Here is a 24,113-nt window from a genome sequence, read left to right as displayed (position 1 = left end):
AGCTAGATATTGTTGAAGGTGGATAGTAGAGGGAGGGAAGGGGATGAAGATTTTAAAAAGGAGATTAAACGAAAACATTTGAAGTGTTTGGAGAATTGATAAATCAAGAAAGGTCTCACTGAGTGCTAGTATGTGCTAGGATCAGCGCTGGCATATACACATAAAGAATTGAATTTGAGAGGAAAATCAGGCATTGTTAACCTAGGTTTCATCTGGATTTATAAATGGGTTCATCAAAGATGATGAAAAACATCACCAGCCAAGTATCTGTGGGATTATGTGTGGGCTGAATTCACCAGGGGTCCCAGCCGCTTCCATCTTTTTATTCGGAGTTGTCTCCTTCTCACAAACTCACTGACCTTCCCTCCTCTGTGTTCTAGGAGAGACAGCGTCTGGAGACCATCCTCAGTCTCTGTGCTGAGTACACAAAGCCTGACAGTCACGTGTCCACTGGCACCACTGTGGCAGATGTACAGAAAATCAATAAGGAACTGGAGAAGCTGCAGCTCTCTGACGAGGAGTCCGTGTTTGAAGAAGCCCTGGTGAGCCCTGACACCAGATACAGGTGCCACCAGAAAAGCTCTCTCCACGATGCAGACCTGGCAGGCTTCGGGAGCCTCAGTCAGAGTAGCGCCAGCTTCCTTTCCCTCAGGAGCTCCAGGAATGATGAACTGATCAGGGACCTCACCAGGACTCCCCCACCGCCCTCCTCTGCCTTTCTGAAAGCTTCCAGCGAGTCCGCTTATCTAAGCATCCTACCAAAGGTAAAGCCCGCCACACACACAGATTAAATTTAGGGCCTGAACCATATGCATCTGCACTGGCCTAGACACTAGAGGTTTTATCCTGGTTGTTTTCCAAACTGTTTTCAGTGAAGCTTCAATTTAAGAGGTAATCGGCTAAGCAAGGTGCAGCAAATTAGGGTGTTTACTATAAAGTAACAAATTTGCACTCTAGAAAATGTAGCAGTACAGAAAAGTATAAAGAAAAACAATTTCTCTTCTCCCTGCCCCCTCCAATTGTACAACTGAGAGAGAAAAACACAAAGTGTCTTACACGCCTTCTCAGTATTTCTGTGCATATATGGCTGTATATTATAAGCATAGACATACATATATACAAGTATAGTGTTCTGTACGATTTTTTTTCCCCTCACTGAATGTCTGGAGCATCTTTGCATATTACTATACACAGTTCTGCCTCATTCTTTGGTTGACTAGTATTTTATTGTTTGGAAATCCTATTTAAATGGTTTCCAGTATTTTATCAACAAAATATATGTGCAAGAAATATTCTGGAAAATATATATTAGCACAATTGTACAAATGTGTCTGTAGGATCACTTACTAAAAGTGGAATTGGTAGGTCAAAGAGTTTGTATATTATTCATTTTAATCAATATTCCCAAATTATACTCTCAAAAGACTGTGTATTTCCAGGTGACACTGAGTAAGAGTTTATCCATGCACCTTGTTATTCATACACTTGCCAAAGTTACGTATTATCAAAAATTTTTAATATGCTAAGTTAATGATGTTTTAATTTTCTTGCCTTTAATTATGCATAAAATTGGACATCTTTTCATATTTTTAGTTGTTCATTTGTATTTTGAGACACTCATGTTCTTCACCCATTTTTTTGTCTTTAGGACACCTTTATTATTATTTATTTAACTTTTAAAAATTAAAGTATTGTTGATTTCCAATATTAGTTTCAGGTGTACAACATAGTGATTCAATATTTTTATAGATTGTACTCCATTTAAAGTTGTTATAAAATATTGGCAATATTCCCTGCATTGGACAATCTATCCTTATATCTTATTTATTTTATACATAGTTGTTTGTACCTCTTTTTTTTGTTTTTTTCCCCAGAACACAAATTTATTTGGCATTCGGATGAAATGGTTCTCACAGCATCTTAAGAATTAGTGCCAACCCAACCAAAATAAACCCAAACTTAGTGAAAGGAAAACATAAACAGGCCTTGAGACAATGGCCTATAGACACCCACCCACACCAAGCAGGTCAGCAGCTCTCACAGGAGCACGAGACTCTCAGCCAGGGCTGGTCGGGATTCGTCTGACCACGGAGCACAACCAGATCTCATGATGGCTGGCCTAGGCAGAAGGCCGACCCCACCTCTCCCCTTGCTCCCCCACCCCCACCCCCAGTGGAGCTCAGCCCCTGGGGCACTAGCTCCTGGGGACACTGCGGGCAGCAGGCAAGGCCTGAAACAGTGCTGCACGTGGGCTGAGCAACCCCGGAGCCCTGGCCTGTCCGGAAGCAGGCCCCCCTCTGTGGCCCCCACAGCCTGCTTCGGGCCACCCCCATGACTCCCACATGCCCAACTGGCCCAGCAGTCCTTCGGTTCCCAAGGAAGTCCCCAGTCCCTGCCCTGTACACACGGGTCTGAGGCCTGGGCCAGAGACATGGGGGCTGGGAGGGACCCTGAGCTGTTGGGGCCAGGCCCCTCTGGGGCTCCGTGGGGGAGCCCACTCCAAAGCAGGAGTGCTCAGGACCTCACCTAGCACCAAGGCCTGTGACAGCTACTCAGTGCCCAGAACACAGTGGAGGCAGGACACGCTTTCTGCTTTGTCTTCAGCAGCCAGTGCAGCCACTCTCCAGTCCCAGTCCTTGGCAGGGGGAGTGCAGGCCTGCTCGGCACGCAGCCTGCCCGCGTGGGGCTGCCTGCAGCACTCTGGCTCCTGTGGGCCGAGCCCCGGTCTGTGGGCAACTTGAGAAGCTCATGCTGCCCAGGGAAGAACAAAACGGTCCCCAGCAGGAGACTGTGAGAACGTGTCCAGAAATAGACTATGCCAGCGAGGGCTGTCACCTCAGAGCACCCACTTCAAGTCATCCCCCGCTCACTGCTGGTCTGGGAGGGCGCGAGGGGCCAGGGAAGGGCTCCCTGATCTCAGCTGAGGGCCACGCCTTGGGGCTGCCCAGCACGCCATGGCTGGCTCTGGAAAGGGGGGCCCCAGGCCTGTTTGTCCCTCTTAATCCCCTACCCCTATCTTACCTCTCTTCCATCCCTTTCCCCGTTGGTAACCACTAGCTTGTTCTCTCTATCTGTAAGTCTGTTTCTGTTTTGTTACATTTGTTTGGTATTTTTATTTTAGGTTCCACATGTAAGTGCTAATATACAGCATTTGTCTTTCTCTGGCTTACTTATTTCACTAAGCATGATATCCTCCAGGTCCATCTATGTTGTTGCAGATGGGAAAATTTCTTTCTTTTTTATGACCAAGTAATATTTCATTGCCTATATATACCACATCCTCTTTATCCATTCATTTGTTGATGGACACTTAGGTTGCTTCCATATCTTGACTATTGTAAATAATGCTGCTATGAACATTGGGGTGCATATATCTTTTCAAATTACTGTTTTTTGTTTTCTTCAAATATATGCCCAGGATTGGAGTTGCTGGATCATATGGTAGTTCTGTTTTTAGCTTTTTTGGGGAACCTCCGTACTGTTTTCCATAGTGACTCTACCAGTTTACATTCCCACCAACAGTGTATTAGGGTTCTCTTTGCTCCACATTCTTCCCAATACTTATTTGTGGACTTTTTGTTGTTTTCTGACAGGTGTGAGGTGATATCTCACTGTGGTTATGATTTGCATTTTTCTGATGACTAGGAATGTTGAGCATCTTTTCATGTGCCTGTTTGCCATCTGTATGTCTTTTTTGAAAAAATGTCTATTGAGGTCTTCTGCCCATTTTTTACTTGAGTTGTTTTTTCTGATATTGACTTATATGAGCTGTATATTTTGAATATTAACTCCTTATTGGTCATATCATTGCAAATATGTTCTCCCATTCAGTAGGTTGTCTTTTCATTTTGTTGATGGTTTCCTTTGCTATGCAAAAGCTTTTAAGTTTAATTAGGTCCCATTTTGGGGGTGGTGGGGGAATCCAATTAAATTTTGGTGGAAACTTCAGGGTTTTGTGTATATGGTCATGTCATCTGCAAATAGTGACAGTTTAACTTATTCTCTTCCAATTTGGATGCCTTTTTATTTCTTTTTCTTGTCTGCTTGCTGTGGCTAGGGCTTCTAATATTATGTTAAATAGATGTTCTGAGAGTGGGCATCCTTGTCTTGTTCCTGATTGTAGAGGAAAATCTTTCAACTTCTCACGATTGAGTATGTTAGCTGTGTGTTTGTCATAAATGGCCTTTATTATGTTGAGATTTGTTCCCTCTGTATCGACTTTGATGAGAGTTTATCATGAATACATGTTGAATTTTGTCAAATTCTTTTTCTGTGTCTATTGAGGTGATCATGTGATTTTTATCCTTTGTTTTGTTAATGTGGTGTATCACATTGCTTGATTTTCAGACATTGAACCATCTTTGCATCCCTGGAATAAATCCTACTTGATTATGGTGTGTACTTATTGCCATTTTCTTACTTATTTACTGGTTGTTATTGTAGTTCTGCTTTTTTCTCTTTTTTTAGTTTGTTCCCTTGTGGTCTGATGATTTTCTTTAGTGATATGCTTGTGTTCTTTTCTCTTTAGTTTTTGTGTATCTATTGTAGGCTTTTGATTTGTGGTTACCATGGGGTTCATGTATTGACCTATAGCTCTATCTACTTGTTTTAAACTGATAATCACAAGTTCAAACACATTCTAAAAGATCTACATTTTTACTCCCTTTCCCCATGTTTTGTGTTTTTGATGCCATATTTTACATCTTCATGCATATCCCTTAACTGTTTATTGTAGTTACAGTTGATTTTACAATCTTTGTCTTTCAGTCTTCATGCTCACTTATTTAAGTGACTGATCCACAGCCTTTACTGTATATTTGCCTTTACCTGTGGGATTTTTCCTTTCTTATAAATTCTCACTTCTTGTTGTAGCCTTTTCTTTTCCACTTAAAGAGACCTTTTTCTTTTAGGGTCACTTTAGTATTGATGAACTTTTAGTTTTTGCTTGTCAGAGAAATTCATATTTTCTTCAATTCTGAATGATAACCTTGTTGGATAGAGTATCCTAGGTTGCAGGTTTTTCCTTTTCAAGATTTTGAATATATCATGCTGCTTCCTTCTGGCCTGCAAAGTTCCCACAGAAAAATCAGCTGATAGCCTTATAGGGATTCCCTTGTATGTGACTCTGTTTTTCTTCTGCTGTCTTTAAAATTATCTGTTTATCTCTAGCCTTTGCCATTTTAATTATGATATGTCTCAATGTGGATCTCTTTATGTTCATTTGTTTGGGACTACCTGTGCTTCCTGTACTAGAAATCTGTTTCCTTCTTCAACTTCAGGAACTTTTCAGCCATAATTTCATCAAATACATTTTCTATCCCTTTCTGTCTCTTTTCAACCTCTGGGACCCCTATAATGTGAATGTTATAACACTTGACGTTGTCCCAGAGGCCACTTAATCATTTTTTAAAATTTGTTTTTCTTTTTGCTGTTCTGATTGGGTGATTTCATTACTCTCTCTCCCAGATTGCTTATGTGTTCTTCTGTATCACCTAATCTGCTATTAATTCCTTCTAGTGTATTTTCCATTTCAGTTATTGTATTTTTGAGCTCCGTTTGGTTTTCCTTTCTTTCTTTCTTTTTTTTTATATATTTTCTGGTTCCTTGTTAAAATTCTTCCTGTGTTCATCTATTTTTTTTTAACCAAGTTCAGTTAGCGTTCTTATTACTAATGCTTTGAACCCTTTATCTGCTAAGTTATTTATCTCTGTTCCATTAGGGTTTTCTTCAGGTTTATTTCCCTGTTCTTTCATTTGAAACAATTTCTTCTGTCTTCCCATTTGTTTAACTTTCTCTTTCTCTATGAAATTAGGTGAAATAGTTACCTATCCTGGTCTTGAAGGAGTATCCTTGCATGGGAGTGTCCCTATGCAGTTTGCATGTGCCCAGTGGCTTTGGTGGGAAAGCTGAATCTGAAGTGAGCATGGGTCACATCTTCTCCTGGGGTGTGCAGGCGGTTATCACCTTGGTGAGAGGTAGGGCTGGAGATGGAGGGACTAGAGCCAGAGCCAGGTGCAAGCCGGCTTCTCTTATGCTCAGTGGCTGTCACAGCCCTATCTGGGTGTGATCAGAGCTCAAGGTGATGGAACAGAAGCCCTGAGGGTTGGGTCCAAGCTGGTTCATTTCCTCTAAGTGTGCACTCCCCCCCATCCCCTAAAGCACCTCCATCCTAGGAGAGAGCTGCACAGGAGCAAGAGCAGCTGGGTCAGGCACTTGCTGCAGACAGGAGTAGTTGTGGGAAACCAGCCAGAACCCCACACAGTTTTAAATCTGCTTCCTCCCCCTTGTTCCCTAGAGTAGGCAAGCATGTGCACCTGCTCTTCATGAGTAGAGTCTCGGCTTCTTACAACCCTCCTCTAAGTCCCACTGGTCTTCAAACCAGCTAAGGGGACTTGTCTTCCTTGTGTTGGACCCCAGGGCTGGTGTGCCCAAAGGTGGTTCAAACCCCTAACTCTGCAGGGAGGATCTCTGAGCCCATCATATCTCCCTTCTCCTCTGTGTCCTGCTAAATGTGTGGGTCTTGCCTGATTGCTTCTCCTCTCTTCCTACCCGACGCCATGTGGATCTTTACAGCCTTGTTTGTAGAAGAGCCTTTCTTGCAGACTCCTGTTTGTGTCCGGCAAGAATAGCTCCACATTTAGATGTATCCTTTTTTTTTTATTGGAGTAAAATTACTTCGCAGTGTTGTGTCAGTTTCTGCTGCACAATGAAGCGAATCAGCTACGTGCATACCTACATCCCCTCCCTCTTAGACCTCCCTCCCATCCCTCCATCCCACCCATCTAGGTCATCACAGATCACCAAGCTGAGCTCCCCGCTCTATACAGCAGGTTCCCACTAGCTAGCTATTTTACACATGGTAGTGTATTTATGTCAAACCTAATCTCCCAGTTTGTCCCACCCTCCCCATCCCCTTCTGTGTCCATATGTCCATTCTCTACCTCTACGTCTCTATTCCTGCCCTGCAAATAGGTTCATCAGTACCATTTTTCTAGATTCCACATATATGCGTTAATATACGATATTTGTTATTCTCTTTCTGGCTTACTTCACTCTGTATGACAGACTCTAGATCCACCACATCTCTATAAATAACCCAATTTTGTTCCTTTTCATGGCTGAGTAATATTCCTTTGTGTATATGTACCACATTTTCTTTATCCATTCATCTATTGTTGGACATTTAGGTTGTTTCCATGTCCTGACTATTGTAAATAGTGCTGCAATGAACATTGGGGTACATGTATCCTTTTGAATTAGCTTTTTCAGGGTATATGCCCAGTAGTGGGATTGCTGGGTCATGTGGTAGTTCTATTTTTAGTTTTTTAAGGAACTTCCGTACTGTTCTCCATAGTGGCTGTTTCAATTTACATTCCCACCAACAGTGCAAAAGGGTACACTTTACTCCATACCCTCTCCAGCATTTATTGTTTGTAGATTTTCTGATGATACCCATTCTAACCAGTGTGAGGTGATACCTCACTGTAGTTTCAATTTGCATTTCTCTGATAATTAGTGATGTTGAGCATCTTTTCATATGCCTCTTGACCATCTGTATATCTTTTTTGGTGAAATGTCTATTTTTTAATTACATTGTTTGTTTTTTTGATATTGAGCTCCATGAGTTGTTTGTATATTTTGGAGATTAATCCTTTGTCCATTGCTTCATTTGCAAATATTTTCTCCCATTCTGAGGGTTGTCTTTTGGTCTTGTTTATGGTTTCCTTTGCTGTGCAAAAGCTTTTAAGTTTCCTTAGGTCCCATTTGTTTATTTTTGTTTTATTTTCATTACTCTAGGAGGTGGGTCAAAAAAGATCCTGCTGTGGTTTATGTCAAAGAGCATTCTTCCTATGTTTTCCGCTAAGAGTTTTATAGTGTCTGGTCTTACATTTAGGTCTTTAATCCATTTGGAGTTTATTTTTGTGTATGGTATTAGGCAGTGTTCTAATTTCATTCTTTTACATGTAGCTGTCCAGTTTTCTAAGCATCACTTATTGAAGAGGCTGTTTTTCTCCATTGTATGTTCTTGCCTCCTTTGTCATAAATTAGGTGACCATATCTGTGTGGCTTTATCTCTGGGCTTTCTATCCTGTACCATTGATCTATATTTCTGTTTTTGTGCTGATACCATACTGTGTTAATTACTGTAGCTTTGTAATATAGTTTGAAGTCAGGGAGCCTGATTCCTCCAGCTGCATTTTTCTTTCTCAAGATTGCTTTGGCTATTCGGGGTCTTTTGTGTTTCCATACAAATTGTAACACTTTTTGTTCTAATTCTGTGAAGAATGCCATTGGTGTTTTGATTGGTATTGCATTGAATATGTAGGTTGCTTTGGGTAGTGTAGTCATTTTCACAATGTTGATTCTTCCAATCCAAGAACATGGTATATATCTCCATCTGTTTATATCATCTTTGATTTCTTTCATCAGAGTTTTATAGTTTTCTGAGTACCATTCTTTTGCCTCCTTAGGTAGGTTTATTCCTAGGTATTTTATGCTTTTTGTTGAGATGGTAAATAGGATTGTTTCCTTAATTTGTCTTTCTGTTTTTTCGTTGTTAGTGTATAGGAATGCCAGAGATTTCTGTGCATTAATTTTGTTTCCTGCAACTTTACCAAATTCATTGATTAGTTCTAGTAGTTTTCTAGTGGCATCTTTATGATTTTCTACGTATAGTATCATGTCATCTGCAAACAATGACAGTTTTACTTCTTTTCCAGTTTGTATTCCTTTTAGTTCTTTTTCTTCTCTGATTGCCATGGCTAAGACTTCCAAAACTATGTTGAATAAGAGTGGCGAGAGTGGCCATCCTTGTCTTGTTCCTGATCTTAATGGAAATGGTTTCAGTTTTTAACCATTGAGAATGATGTTTGCTTTGGGTTTGTCATATATGGCTTTTATTATGTTGAGGTAGGTTCCCTCTATGCCCATTTTCTGGAGAGTTTTTATGATAAAGCGGTGTTGAATTTTGTCAAAAGCTTTTTCTGAATCTATTGAGATGATCATATGGTTTTTATTCCTTAATTTGTTAATATGGTGTTTCACACTGATTGATTTGTGTATATTGAAGAATCCTTGCATTCCTGGGATAAATCCCACTTGATCATGGTGTATGATCCTTTCAATGTGTTGTTGGATTCTGTTTGGTAGTATTTTGTTCAGGATTTTTGCATCTATGTTCATCAGTGATATTGGTCTGTAATTTTCTTTTTGTGTGATACCTTTGTCTGGTTTTGGTACGAGTGATGGTGGCCTCATAGAACGAATTTGGGAGTGTTCCTCCCTCAGCAATTTTTTGGAAGAGTTTGAGAAGGATAGGTGTTAGCTCTTCTCTAAATGTGTGATGGAATTTGCCTGTGAAGCTATCTGGTCCTGGACTTTTGTTTGTTGGGAGATTTTTAGTTACAGTTGCAATTTCATTACTTGTGATAGGTCTGTTTATATTTTCTAATTCTTCCAGGTTCTGTCTTCGAAAATTGTACCTTTCCAAGAGTTTGACCTTTTCTTTGTGGCTGTCCATTTTATTGGCATAGAGTTGTTTGTAGTAGTCTCTTGTAATCCTTTGTATTTCTGCAGTGTCAGTTGTGATTTCTCCCTTTTCATTTCTAATTTTATTGATTTGAGTCCTCTCCCTTTTTTTCTTGATGTGTCTGGCTAAAGGTTTATCAATTTTGTTTATCTTCTCAAAGAACCAACTTTTAGTTTTATTGATCTTTGCTTTTGTTTTCTTTGTTTCTATTTCATTTATTTCTGTTTTCATCTTTATGATTTCTTGCCTTCTACTGACTTTGGGTTTTCTTTGTTCTTCTTTCTCTAGTTGCTTTAGGTGTAAGGTTAGATTGTTTATTTGAGATTTTTCTTGCTTCTTAAGGTGAGATTGAATGGCTATAAACTTCCCTCTTAGAACTGCTTTTGCTGCGTCACATAGGTTTTGGGTCATCATGTTTTTGTTGTCATTTGTTTCTATGTATTTTTTAATGTCTTCTTTGATTTCTTCAGTGATCTCTTGGTTATTTAGTAGCACACTGTTAGCCTCCATGTATTTGTGTTTTTTACAGTTTTTTTCCTGTAATTGATTTCCAATCTCATAGCATTGTGGTCAGAAAAGATGCTTGATATGATTTCAATTTTCTTAAATTTTCCGAGGCTTGATTTGTGACCCAAGATGTGATCTATCCTTGAGTATGTTCCATGTGCATTTGAGAAGAAAGTGTATTCTGTTGTTTTTGGATGGAGTGTCCTATAAATATCGATTAAATCTATCTGGTCTATTGTGTCTTTAAAGCTTGTATTTCCTTATTCATTTTCTGTTTGGATGATCTGTCCATTGGTGTAAGTGAGGTATTAAAGTCCCCTACTATTATTGTGTTACTGTCGATTTCTCCTTTTATGGCTGTTAGTATTTGCCTTATGTATTGAGGTGCTCCTATGTTGGGTACATAAATATATATAATTGTTATGTCTTCTTCTTGGATAGATCCCTTGATCATTAAGTAGTGTCCTTCTTTGTCTCTTGTAATAGTATTTATTTTAAAGTCTACTTTGTCTGATATGAGAATTGCTACTCCAGCTTTCTTTTGATTTCCATTTTCATGGAATATCTTTTACCATCCCCTCACTTTCAGTCTATAAGTGTCCCTAGGTCTGAAGTGGGTCTCTTGTAGACAGCATATATATGGGTCTTGTTTTTGTATCCATTCATCCAGTCTGTGTCTTTTGTTTGGAGCATTTAATCCATTTACATTCAAGGTTATTATCGAGAGTATGTTCCTATTACCATTTTCTTAATTGTTTTGGGTTTATTTTTGTGGGTCTTTTTCTTCTCTTGTGTTTCCTGCCTAGAGAAGTTCCTTTAGCATTTGGTGTAAAGCTGATTTTGTGGTGCTGAATTCTCTTAGCTTTTGCTTGCCTGAAAAGCTTTTGATTTCTCCATTGAATCTAAATGAGATCTTTGCTGGGTAGAGTCATTTGTAGGTTTTTCTCTTTCATCACTTAAAGTATATCCTGCCACTTCCTTCTGGCCTGCAGAGTTTCTGCTGAAAAATCAGCTGATAATCTCATGAGGATTCCTTTATATGTTATTTTTTGCTTTTCCCTTGATGCTTTTCATATTTTTTCTTTGAGTTTAATTTTTTTTTGTTTGATTAATATGTGTCTTGATGTATTTCTCCTAGGGTTTATCCTATATGGGACTCTCTGTGGTTCCTAGACTTGATTGACTATTTCCTTTCCCATGTTAGGGAAGTTTTCCACTGTAATCTCTTCAAATATTTTCTCAGACCCTTTCTTTTTCTCTTCTTCTTCTGGGACCCTATAATTCGAATGTTGGCGCATTTAGTGTTGTCCCAGAGATCTCTGAGATTGTCTTAAATTCTTTTCATTCTTCCTTATTCTGTTCCTTGGCAGTTATTTCCACCATTCTGTCTTCCAGCTCACTTATTCGTTTTTCTGCCCTAGTTATTCTGTTATTGATTCCTTCTAGTGTATTTTTCATTTCAGTTATTGTATTGTTCATCACTCTTTGTTTGCTCTTTATTTCTTCTAGATCTTTGTGAAACATTTCTTATATTTTCTCAATCCATGCCTCCATTCTATTTCTGAGATTCTGGATCATCTTTACTATCATTACTCTGAATTCTTTTTCAGGTAGGTTGCCTATTTTCTCTTCATTTATTTGGTCTTTTAGGTTTTTACTTTGCTCCTTCATCTGTGACATATTTTTTTTGTCATCTCATTTTTTTTTTTTTTTTGAGGGATAAGATTGTGTTCCTGTCTTACTGGTTGTTTGGCCTGAGGCTTCCAGCACTGAGTTTGTAGGCTGTTAGGTAGAACTGGGACTTGGTGCCAAGATGAGGACCTCTGGGAGACCTCACTCAGATGAATATTCCCTGGGGTCTGAGGTTCTCTGTTAGTCCAGTGGTTTGTACTCAGTGCTCCCACTGCTGGAGCTCTGGCCCTACCCCCGGCTCATGAACCAAGATCCCACAAACTGTGTGGGGCAGGAAAAAAAAAAAGAACAAGGAAAAAAAGGAGGAGAACAATAACAAAGAATAAAAAGTAAAATAAGATTAGAAAAGTAACAAATATGTTAGGAAGAATGAAAAAATAAAAATATAGATGAAACAACAAACTGAATGTAAAACAGAGCACAATAGTAAAAAAGAGGAGAAAAAAAAAAAAGCCAGAAAAGGCCTTAGCTGTGGGGGTCGAGGTTTAGGCAGTGGGCGGGGCATATGCTTAAGACCCACAGGGCCCAAAAAGGCCCTGGGGAGGGGTGGGGCTTAGGCTCAGCAGGAAGGGCCCAGGGGTGCCTCTGGCCTTGGAGGTTGTAAGACCAGGTCCAGGACCACAGCAGGCTCACTGAGCCCGAGTAGGCAGGGGTAACACTAGGCACATTCCCCCCTCATCCTCCGATCCCGGAGGGCCCCTCCCATTGGCCTCTCTTCTTCTCCCTATCCCTCCTATGCTCCTAGGAGTCACACGGCAGGAGGGGGCCCCAGAAGGCAGGGGACCAGAGCTGGAACCCCAACAGGCTTCCTGAGGCTGAGAGGGTGGGGGAAATGCTCTCCGTGCCTCCCCTGATCCTCCTGATGCCAGAGGGCCCCTCCCATCCACCTCTCCTCTTCTCCCCCCACTTTCCTCCTACACCACTAGGACCAACGCAGCCCGGAGGGGGCTTCAGAAGGTGGAGGACCTGGCCCGAGAGCCCCGCAGGCTTCCTGGGGCCCGACTGGGCTGGGGAAATGCTAGGTGTGCTCCCCCTGGTCCTCCAAGCCCCTGAGGGTCCCTCCAGGAGTGGGAACCTGTCCCCGCTCCCAGCCACCCCTCAGGGGCACCGGTCCTGTCCAGCCTCCACTTCTCCTCCCCCCTCACTCCCCCCATGTCCTACCCAGTCGCTCAGGTGTTCCTCCCATCTCCTTGGGCATTGAGGTCGTCCACCAGCAACCGGCAGGCGCCCTAGTTGTGGGGAGATGCGAACTCCATGTCTTCCCACTAGAAGTATTCTTGATGTGCTCGTCAGGGAGGTGAGCTCGGCCTCCTCCTGCTCTGCCATCTTGATCTCCCGTGTCTTCCTCTTCACCCATTTTTAAAAAATGTTTTGTCTTGTTTTTATTCAGTAGTAGGAGCTATTTGTGGTAAGGAAATTAGTCTCTTATCATGATTTGTCTTCCCCTTGGCTTTATTAATGATTTTTTTCAATGTATAGGACATTTATATGTAGTCATAATCATTACTTAGTTTTCCAGTTGTTTGCTGATCTAAAAGTGTCTTCCAAATTTGAGGATTTCTTAAAAGGAGTTCAGGGAAGATCTTTTGGTGCTATATTTTTCACACAGGTTAAGAAAGTTTTTTTCTATGAAATAAAAAGAAATTATTCCCCTACTCGTTTTCTAGAAAGGACTTAAGAAACCTTATAATAAAAGACATCAATTTTATTAGAATAAAGTCTGAACACCAAATATAGTAAATAAGAGAAAAAGCAGGTACCATAGTCACAAGAATTTATTTATTGAAAGATAAATTAGATTTATTAATTTATTTAAGTAACCCTGACCATTAAATTTCTTGGCAGTCATGCCCAAAGAGCCAAAAATTTAAAAAGGTACATTAATTAGATTTTTGTTATAAGAGGACACATACTGATTCTTTAAGAGAAAGATGTTATCATACTAAATTCTGCAGGTAGTTTATCACAGGGAGTATTATTCAGGGAGATTTGTGTCTTTGGTTTTATTTTTGTTTGTTTGGCTGCAACAGGACTTTCTGACTGAATGTTCCTAGTCAGAAATCCTTATCTACCTATGGAGTTCTCCCATTGTATTCATCAGGACTCTGGACTGTTCAATTCTTCTTTCTTCTAATGACCAGGTTTACCTTGCTTATTCTCAAGGGAGAGTAATTCTGATAGGACATCTGTCCCTCTTGCCAGAAAGTTGCAACTGTTAGAAACTAGGATCTGGGGTAGAAATCAAAAGTTGTTGGTTTCAGGCAAAGTAAATAACCCATCATTTGAACATTTGAGCTGTTGTCATCAGCTATTGGGCTTCCTGCACTGCCTTTTTGTGTTAAATTCTTTCCCTTTCTTCCTTCACAGAGATCTACCAGATTTTTGCTGAAGTGGTGAGCTGTGTGCTCTAAGATCTAACTTTTGGGAAATAGGTTTCCTCCTGAAGAGGGCTTTGACAAGAAAGCTGTTGGGTGTAAATGAGCGGATCATGACAGATGTTTTTCATTGCTCCAGTATGCTTTTGTGAAATAGGAGGCCTTTGAAGCTTGGAGCAGCTCCCCTGTGGCATGCAATAGAAGACTGTGCCTCCTTTAGACACAGGGAACATCAAGGGCACCTCTGGGTACCACACGGCAGCTTAGACAGAGTGCAGCTGAGAGGCAATGGGTTTTTCATTTATTACTCTTTGAAGACAGACATATGTTACCTCGAGACAGAAGACGGAAGAATCTTAAAAAAGAAAAAGAAGTCCTGATTATTTGTTTTAGATGCTCTTCCTCTTTGAGTAATTTGCTCACTGGATTAGTTACTTAACAAAGTACAGTGTTCGTAGGATTAATGGAGAAGAGAGAAATGTGAAAAGCACTCTAAGCTGGTTTAATGAAACAAAGATGTTAATGATATTTAGGAAGCCTGAGATTTACCATTCTAGACTTTGCTTTACCTAAGACTTAAAGATGTAGATGACCTTGGAAATACGCTCATTTTAATTGGCTTTTGTGAACCTGTCTACCACCACCTGAGCTGAAAGCCTAGAATAGCTCACTCTTCTCTTTTTTTTTTTCCCTTGCAGTTTTACTGAGATATAATTGACATACAGCAGTGTATAAATTTAAGGGGTACAACCTAATGACTTGACTTACATATTTTGCAAAATGATTACTGCAATAAATTTAGTTAACATCCATCACCTCATGTATTTGCCAAAAAATGGTTTTTTCCCTTGTGATGAAAACTTTTCCACTCTTCTCTTCTTGAGTAATCATTCTGTCTGCAGTGGAAAGCCCTCACACTCGTAAACTTCTCTGGTCGCAAGAGGTTTCTAAGAAGAAATCTGCAAAGAATAAGAAAAAAGGTTGATGCAAACTGTCTTGTCCCTACTGTCTCCCCTTTCTGTGTGTGTGTGTATCAAGTTACCTCAAAGACAAAATATTTGGGGATGCACATATATGTGCTTTCATTAAAACACGTCACTCTCAGTAGTACCCTATACATTACTATTAAAAAAAAAAAAACCCGGATAGATCAAAATTTCACTTTTCTCTGTCACCATAAACTAAAGCTGTTCAGTGGCTACTACACCCTTGGCTCTCTATTGTTTTTTTATTTGGCTATAAATGATATTACAGTATCCTCATCCCAGTTTATTACAAACCAGAGTTTAGAATGCCTCTTGAAGATTTTGCTTTTTGTAAACAACTTAACAATAAAAGACAGTCATTACCTAGATAACATTTATTGCTGCAGACTCTCAAGTAGTTTATTATTAAACATACCTATTGTGATAAATTTTCTAGAAACTTGGAGCTGTACAGATACTTATAATTGCCACTCTTATCTATCTTTATAGTTTTGCAGATTGTTCAGTTTTTGTTTTCTTTTGATGCTTTGCTTCCACGAGTGAGAGAAATATTTTTAAACCATGCTGGAAGTTGAAACCTAATATGAAATGTTGACCGGACAGGATACTGGCCTTCTTGAAGCTTTCCTGCTAGGATTACTCGTCAGTGATTTAGGAATGCCATTCACTGTTGTAGGCATTCCTCATGCCCTAAAACAGGCACCCAAGCATTAGGACAATGAGATTCATTGTATGTGAAGAAAGGTCAGCAGTTGTTTTACTAGTTCATAAGATATTGGAATTAAGATGACAATTTAAAAGCTAAATGTTAACAAACAAACAAACAAAAAAACAAACAAAAGCTAAATGTCAAGGCTTGGAAGGCCTGCATACCCTTGTTCTAGTCAACCTGAGATACTTGACTTCTCAATGGTTTAATCTTCAGGAGCAGCGAAGTAGGGTAAAGAATAAAGGATATGAATAAAGAATAAAGAACCCAACATGATGCCTATCGTGTTACAGTAATTTTTTGGATCGTTAAACACTAAATGAACTTAGTAAGGAGCACAAAATGTTAATGGTTTCTTTAGTTAATTTGAATATTCTTTTCAGTGGTTAATGAGTAATCTTCAATAATTTACTTAACTAGGCTGCTGTTTCCAATTTCCATTTGTGAAATTATATAATTATTGACTTACTGGTGTAAAGAAATTACTTCCTTTTCAAAGAGAGATAAAATTAAATAAATAATATACCAATACGGGTGCCCCTTCACTTACAGAAAGACTGGTCTCCACGAGGTGATATCCAAAACAACTAGCCTGAAATTCTTAAGAGAAGAAGCTGTTTTCAATTCACTGTATTCTCTTCTTAGAATAATTGGTGTCATATTTTGGCTGTGTGTATCATCTAAATGTTCCTTTCTTTCCCGGGCATTTGTCATAACTCTGTTTGGGGTATAAGTATGCCCTCTCTCACTTAATTTCTTTCCTGACTTTCTCATTCCTTGTTAAGGATCTCAGTTTTTCCATGAAATAATTTTATGAATAATGGCCAGTATTCTATTTCATGTCACAAAAGTGCATTGGCCCAGTTAGTGTCTTAATCATTACATAGGATAAAGACCGATAAGTAGTGTGCTAGTGCAAAAACTGAAACATGAATTAATATTAAGTGTGTAGCTTTAAATCATTTGCGGGGGTCACTAAAGTAATAAGATTTCAGTGAGGTGAGGCCAAATGCCATGTCCCTCTTCTCCACCTTGTGTTGGAAAGGAAATAAATAAGAGTGCTTGCTCATTTGCAGATAACCCTACCAGTGGGACCCAACAGAGATTCTAGAGACTGTGGTAGGAGATGTACTCACTTGGAGACGGGAGAGAGTATGGAGCTTATGATGAAGGTAGCAGCGTGCCCAAGAGACATCCCTGAGGAGGTTGTTGAAAGTCTAGTCCAGATTCTAGTTCTCTGCTCTGCTGAACTTTGTCTATAACCTGAGAGAAGTCCCGACAATCTCTGTGGACCACAACTTCCTCCTCTGTATAACCTCTTAGTTATTTCGGCTTTAAAAGGACACGAATTTGTACACTGAAGTTGGTTTGTAGGAGCTAAACTAAGCCCCTATGTACTGAGAGTCTATGGGAAAATGCAGAGTTCCAAATAAAAAAATCACAAGGATGCTTTTATTATAGAATCCAAATAGACACAGACTGTGAAACGCTAGACTTGTGACTGGTTTATTAACTGGGAAATTCTGGAATTGAAGTGTGACTAGCCCTTTTCTTTGTTGATTAATCACAGACCCCAGAGGGTGTAAGTGAAGAACAAAGGATTCAGGAGTTGACTGCGATGGAAGAGTCCCGGATAGCAATTCTGAACAACCTCGAGGAACTTGAACAAAAAATCAAAGATATAAATGACCAGATGGAGGAATCTTCCAGAGAGGTATAAACCACAAGTTCACTTATTACCCTCTCTCATTTTTCTTTCTTTCCTTTAGCTTAATTATATCAATGCCTATTAGGGCACAGGCCTTGGGAGGCAAAATACATAGAGGTCAACGTGAGCAATTTGTAGCTGTGTAAAATGGGTACGTATGTGGGGTAGAAATGCCTTTTTTAATGTTTCTTTCTGGGTTTTTTTTTTCATTCAATGAGATGAACATATGAAGCCATTTTTAATGTGCATCATATATAACCGACTTTGTCTTAACTAGTGTATGCTTTCTGAGCTGCTTCAAGATCTGTCAGCTGAGGTACCATGTATTTAGACGTTTAAGTTCAAATCCAACAGACATTTTCTGAGCATGTTAAGTATGAGTTGGGTATCATCTTGGCACTATGGGGGGATTTACATAATTAAAGAAAGGGGCAATTTTTTAATACCTCCATGGAATGAGAAGCAGCAGCTAACTCTGCCTAAGAAGGATCTGCATGTCTGTACTCACGGATGATGCAGTCAGCCCATGTGTGGCAGGGGACTGCTCACCTGTCATCTTCTGCATAGACCCTGGGGAGCCCCTCCTGCTGGCATTGCTAGGAATGCAGCGCTTGCGTGCTGGGCTGAGTATAATTTTCATTTCCCATGCTCTAGGGACAAACAGAGACGTGGCTGCTCCCAAGATGGTTCACACTTGAGCTTGAATCTAAGCAAATAGGCAAAATATCCTTGAGAAGTAAGCAGAAAAGGGGTTATCATAGAAAAATTAAATGAGAAGATAACTCGTGTGCTTAGCAAATATATTAGCAAATATATTCTGGCCTCTCCACTTTCTCATATAGGAATCCTGAGTCTCACATGGGTTCTCTAGAGTGTTTTCTGGGCTCCATAATCTGACTGATAATGGTAATACTTTTTGCCATTTGTAGCTGTTAAAAATACACCTCTAAAGGGGGCAGCTGAAAATTTCTCTGAAGGTGAAACACCTCTGAGCTTTGTTTTGTGTCCTCAGTTGGATATGGAATGTGCTCTCTTGGATGGAGAACAAAAATCAGAAACAACTGAACTTATGAAAGAGAAGGAGATTTTGGATCATCTAAACCGGAAGATAGCAGAACTGGAAAAGAACATTGTTGGTGAAAAGACCAAGGTAAAAGAAAATTATACTTGATACAAATTTTACAGGCAAAATGGTGCTTCCATCTGATTGAATTTAAATGTTGTATGAATTGCCATGGTTTTGGATTTGTGTGTCATGTTCCTGGAGATAGCGGCACTGGAAAAAAGTCTTAAGGTGAGGTAAGTAGTTGCAAATTAAGAACTGTCAGGTGCAGAGCAGCTGATGCTAAGATAGTAGAGCCTGTTTAGTTTTTGAGCCAGTATTCATGCCGGCTTATTCTGCTTGAGCTGAGTGAATTGCTTTTTTCCAATCAGCCTTTCTGCTCTTCTGATTCTGCTTTGTTTTTAAAGAATCATTTTAGTACTTTGGAACTTCTCTCCAGCATTGCCCTGTAAGGGTGGCTTAAACATATTCAAATATGGTTGCCTCATTTCTTTTCATTTTTCTGTTTATTAAAAAGATGAATGGGAACCATGCATTTCATCTGTCTCGCCTTGCCATTGGCTTCAGTGCAAGTGCACTGCTCTTTGACAAATGCACTGCAGTTTTCAGGGGATCCTCACACATTGCTGAGTGAAAACTGTGAAACACAGCTGACACTTATTTTGGAAAAGAATATTTTTGAAACGCTTACACATTTCAGGCCACAACCTGAATGTTAGCCGATACCTCCTAGGGAGTATGAAGAATTACTTGCAGTTTTTAGAATTCGGGGTGGTAGTTGGGTTTTTTGTTTTTCTGCTTGTCTGTTTTTTGCGGAAAATATTTCACTTACTCTCCTCTCAAATTCTGAGTTAGTTACAACTGAACTAAGCCTAAATTAAAAATTAAAATTCCAGTTTGAGAAAGAAAAACTAGTGAGCTGGAACACATTCCTTTCTTGCTCATCACGTTCTCCACTAAGCTGAGAAAAAGAAAAGAAATTCAGTTTGAGTGAACTCCAGTGGTAATATGTGGAAAGAACTTCTGCTCAGTGTGGCTTCCTTTTTAGGCTTCTCTTTGTTTGCATTTGATCTTGGTGCCAGAGAATGAGCTCAAAAAGATATTGTCAGAAATTGATGTCAGATTAAAAGCTACATGTCAACATCTTGGTTGCCTGCTTATCAAGATTAAAATGCACATCTTTTTCATATTAAATTTTATGTATGTGCCTTCGAGCTCTAGACTTTGAAATAGTAAAGAATCCATTTGGGTAATAGCTATATTTTTCTTTAAAAGCTGAAAACCACATCGAAGGATTGATTGTCTAGTTCTGCTGTACAGGAGGATCATGGTTTTCAAAGTTTCCGCACTGATACAGCGAGAAACTTTCATTGGAGGCATCAGATGTTTTTGTTTTGGTGCTTACTAGTGTTTTACTATTTATGTCATACTGGAAAGCTTGCGGGACATAGGAATGGGGTCTCAGGTTCCCTGTGAACGTGTCTGCCTTCCCCATCCATGTAGTTGTTTATCTTTGTGTAGCCCGCATATGACATGACCTATAAATTCTATTTGTCTACCTGTCATTAGCATCATATTCTACACAAAAGTGAAGCAAGTTGAGTCAATGCTAAATCTCACTTCCCAGGCACAGTTGTGTTATATTCTCCAGACCTAAGTAAGGTAGAGTCAGAACTCCAGGAACATGAGTGGAAACAAGCAAGGAGGAGGCTACTTCCATCCTTCCTATTATTGTTTTGGTGGCTTGATAGAGGCTGTGCATAGGAGAGAGGACGCTGGGGGCTTGAAGTATAGAATCAGCTCATGCAGCTGTTAGGGGATTAGTTGGTCTCGGAAGGTGGGATTATTGTCTGTCATCACATGATATGAAAAATGGCAAAAACTGGCTTTGGGTGAGGGATTCCAGAGGAGAATGAGGGAAGTGAAAGCAGACTGAGCTGGATGATGTTACTGCATATTCTTGACAACCAAACTCAAATAGAGACCCATTACTGCTTGGCAACATCTCTCTGTTTCTCAAGTGAAGTTATTCTACCATTTTATAGCACGGCTATTTCATACCTTCGCTCTGTTCAAACTTCTAGTCCACTTTCATTCCCCTGGCTCTGAGATGATCTCACCACCTACTTCACTGAGAAATTAGAGCATCTCATATTCACAACTAAGGAAGGCTCTCTTCCCCTCAAATACCAGTCCCTTTGGATGTGCCCAGGGTACCGTCCCACCATCTAGAGGTCTACAGTCCTGTTCCGAACTTCCCCCAGCCTCTCCCTCTTTACTGGACCTGTACTGTCAGTATGCCAATATTATTATTTTTTTAAATTATTATTATTTAAAAATAAAGTTCCTTCCAGCACCTGCCTTAGCTAGTTTCTCTTCAGCATAGCCAAGTTTTCAAACAGTTTTCTCAGTATACTGTGTGTTCTCCTGCTTAGTTCACCATTCCTCCCATTCTTATTCCACTACTCCATCAGATTTGCTCCTGTTAAGACCACTAAAAGCCCTGGTGCTGCCTAACCCACCCACTGGGTGCTTTTCAGCCCTCTTATGAGCAGACTCCTGAGCAGAATTCAAGACAAGGGACAACTCTTTTCCTTGACACTTCCCCTCCCCCACCCCTTTGCCTTCGTGTACCACACACTTCCCCTCCCCCACCCCTTTGCCTTCGTGTACCACACTCCTCTGGTTTTCCTTCTCTTTCTCTTACTTATCTCTCTGACTTTTCCACCCGAGTTCCCGTTCCTTCTTCCTCTGCCTCTATCCAGCCAGTTGTTACAGTGTCTCTGATCTGAACCTTCTTCTTTTTTTTTGGGAGCAAGCTCAGACTTCCCCAGAAGTCCACAGAAAAGTTCTGCTTGCTTTCATTGGTCTGAATTAAGATATATGCTTTGAATCATTTACTTTTTTTTAATTGAGGTGTAATTAACATATAATATTATATTAGCTTCAGGCATACAACACGATTCGATATTTGTATACATTGTGAAATGGTCACCACAATATTTCTGGTTAACATCTACCATCTCTTGTTGAGATCTCTCTTCTCTTATGTTCTCACATTCTTTTATAGCCATGGCTTCAAATAACATGTACATGCTGGTGACTGCCAAATGTATGTCTTTAGCCCACAACCCTATTCTGTACTTCTGACTCATATCCTGTAGCCTACCTGATATCTCCACTGAGATATTTCTCAGGTATTTCCAGCTGAACACGATGTAACCGAACTCTTGATCCCATCCCTCCCCTGGCCTTCCATACACTTCCCCTGCCTCTGATCCTGTTCTTCCTCTAGTTTTCCCACCAGGACATAGCATCTCTATCCACCTATATGTCCAAGCAGAAACCTGGAAGTAGATCTTGATACTGCTTTCTCTATCACCCCCACTTCTAATTGATTACAAAGCTATTTTTCAATTACTCTAACTTCTCCTCATCTCCCCTAATAGCATTCTCTTCTAAATCATCAAAATTTCCTTTTGATTTCCATTTCCATTTACTTCCCTTCAGTCTGTTTGCTTCACAGCAACCAGAGTGATTTTTCTTTTAAAATTTAAATTAGGTCATATCACTCTGGTTTGTGTTCCCCTGTATTTTATATAAATCTAAACTCCGTACCTGTCCTGACCCTTTCTATCACCTTTCTCCCCTCTTCACACCACTCTCATGGCGGCCTTCCTTCTGTTTGTTTAAAGACCCATCCCACCCTCCACCCCTGCCAAGGTCCCTGGCAGACCAGCCTGCCCTGCCTGGAATTCCCTTTCCTATATTCCATGCCTTGTCAGTTGCCTGTCTTTCAGTGCTTAAGTTCAGTGTTAGTTTTTCAGAAAAACCCTACTAGCCCTTTCCAGCTCACATTACATTCTCTTGGTTTTTCTTTCAGTCCTTTTACAAATCACATTTTATAATTTATGTTTGTTTTGGGCTTGTTAGATATTTATTTCCCTCTCTAGCCTGTGAAATAGAGGCAGGCACTGTTATCCACTGTTTATCCAGCTCATAATAGGTGCCGGAATACCGCCCAATGTTCTTGGGAATATTGTACTTGGATCTCCTGCTAACAGTGAGTCCTGGCTGGGTCTGAACAGAAACATTGAGCCAAACACCTGCCTGAGAGCTACGTGCAGCCAAGTTTCAGGACAGCTGGGGTGGTCTGTCCAAGTGCTCATGCCAGGGGCTTGTAATCACGCTGCCCGTCGAGCCAGAGCGTAAGACAGAAGAAGGAAATGGCCTTTGCCCTTTTGGATCTCGTTTCCTTTTCCATACACCTGTTGCTGCTGTCAGATATAAACTGTGGAATGAGAAAACCAAAACCTGAAAAGATATCCCTGTTGGGGAAGCTCCAATTCAGATGTCAATAGCACATCCTGTAAGCCTGGCCCTCATTTTTTGGAGACAAGGCCTGGAGCCATAGGAAGAAAGTTCAGTAACACCTCAGAGTTCAAATCCTGGTGTGAAGTTAATGACATTGTTTCCTTGGCTCTCAAGACCAGTCTTTAGCATTGTTTCTTTTAGCTGATTTGGGAGCTATCATTCTATTTTACATATTTAGTATAAATTAATGTATTTCATAGGTGACCACTATTTATTGTATGCTTCCATATAAAATATAAACTATAGACATAATTACATATACAACATAAAATATAGACAGTGTATTTAACTGTGTATTTGTTGAACATTTTTGCAGTGGCTCCCTGGGCTGACCTTTCACCGTCCTTATGGGGACCACTGTCAGGAACATCAGTGCACCTGTTTCCATGCGGCTCTGAGCTAAATGCCACCTGCCTGTTGTGTTCTCAGACGGCAGCCACATCACAAATAGAATCTCTATGAACTTATAAGCCCTAAACAAATAGAAGTATCACGGGGGCTTCCCTGGTGGCGCAGTAGTTGAGAGTCCGCCTGCCGATGCAGGGGACGCGGGTTCGTGCCCCGGTCCGGGAAGATCCCACGTGCTGCGGAGCGGCTGGGCTCGTGAGCCATGGCCGCTGAGCCTGCGCGTCCGGAGCCTGTGCTCCGCAACGGGAGAGGCCACAACAGTGAGAGGCCCGCGTACCGCAAAAAAAAAAAAAGTATCAGACTCGAACATAAACCCAGAGGGGATGTTTATTTGAAGCAGTAAGCAATAATCCATAGTGTTTTCTTAGGGCAAGAGAAAGGAGAGAGACTTGTTAACCTCTGTGCTGGTAGACTGTTTTAGGTTGGTGGGCTTGGTGACTGGGGGTGGGGAAGCCACCAGAACCATGAAGCTCAGTTTGGGCAAAAGCTGGAAGCGGCTTCCCTCCCCCTGCACTTCCCCTCTCCAAGGCAAAGCCTGATTTGGGGCAACTGCTGAAAAGTATGAAAGTGTTCCTGCATTTGTTTATGTATATTTTCCTTCTGTCTTTGTCTATTTCTGACTACATAAAAAATTCAGAACTAAAAATAGTTTTTCATTTCCTCTATTTTTGGATTATCTGTCTCATTCCTGCTCCTTAGCATATGACAATGAAAAGTACTGAAATTAAATAAAATGGTTAAGGAAAGGCTCTGCTTACCTAG

The 24,113-nt window shown here is 40.3% G+C and overlaps 1 protein-coding gene across 16 annotated transcripts in view; it reads left to right on the top strand.

Moving 5' to 3' along the window:
* PHLDB2 (pleckstrin homology like domain family B member 2) overlaps positions 1-24,113 on the top strand; it is a 130,420-nt gene that overhangs the window by 58,700 nt on the left and 47,607 nt on the right. For all 16 annotated transcript variants that reach the window (XM_060150628.1, XM_060150621.1, XM_060150629.1 and 13 more), the window contains 3 exons: positions 381-764; positions 17,369-17,512; positions 18,519-18,656. In XM_060150628.1, the coding sequence (XP_060006611.1) occupies positions 381-764; positions 17,369-17,512; positions 18,519-18,656 (666 nt within the window). The remainder of the gene's footprint in view (positions 1-380; positions 765-17,368; positions 17,513-18,518; positions 18,657-24,113) is intronic.

The sequence above is a fragment of the Lagenorhynchus albirostris genome, chromosome 5 (assembly GCF_949774975.1).
Source record: "Lagenorhynchus albirostris chromosome 5, mLagAlb1.1, whole genome shotgun sequence".
NCBI lineage: Eukaryota > Metazoa > Chordata > Mammalia > Artiodactyla > Delphinidae > Lagenorhynchus > Lagenorhynchus albirostris.
Note: the sequence above shows the minus strand (reverse complement) of the source record. Positions and strands in the feature narration are given on the sequence as shown.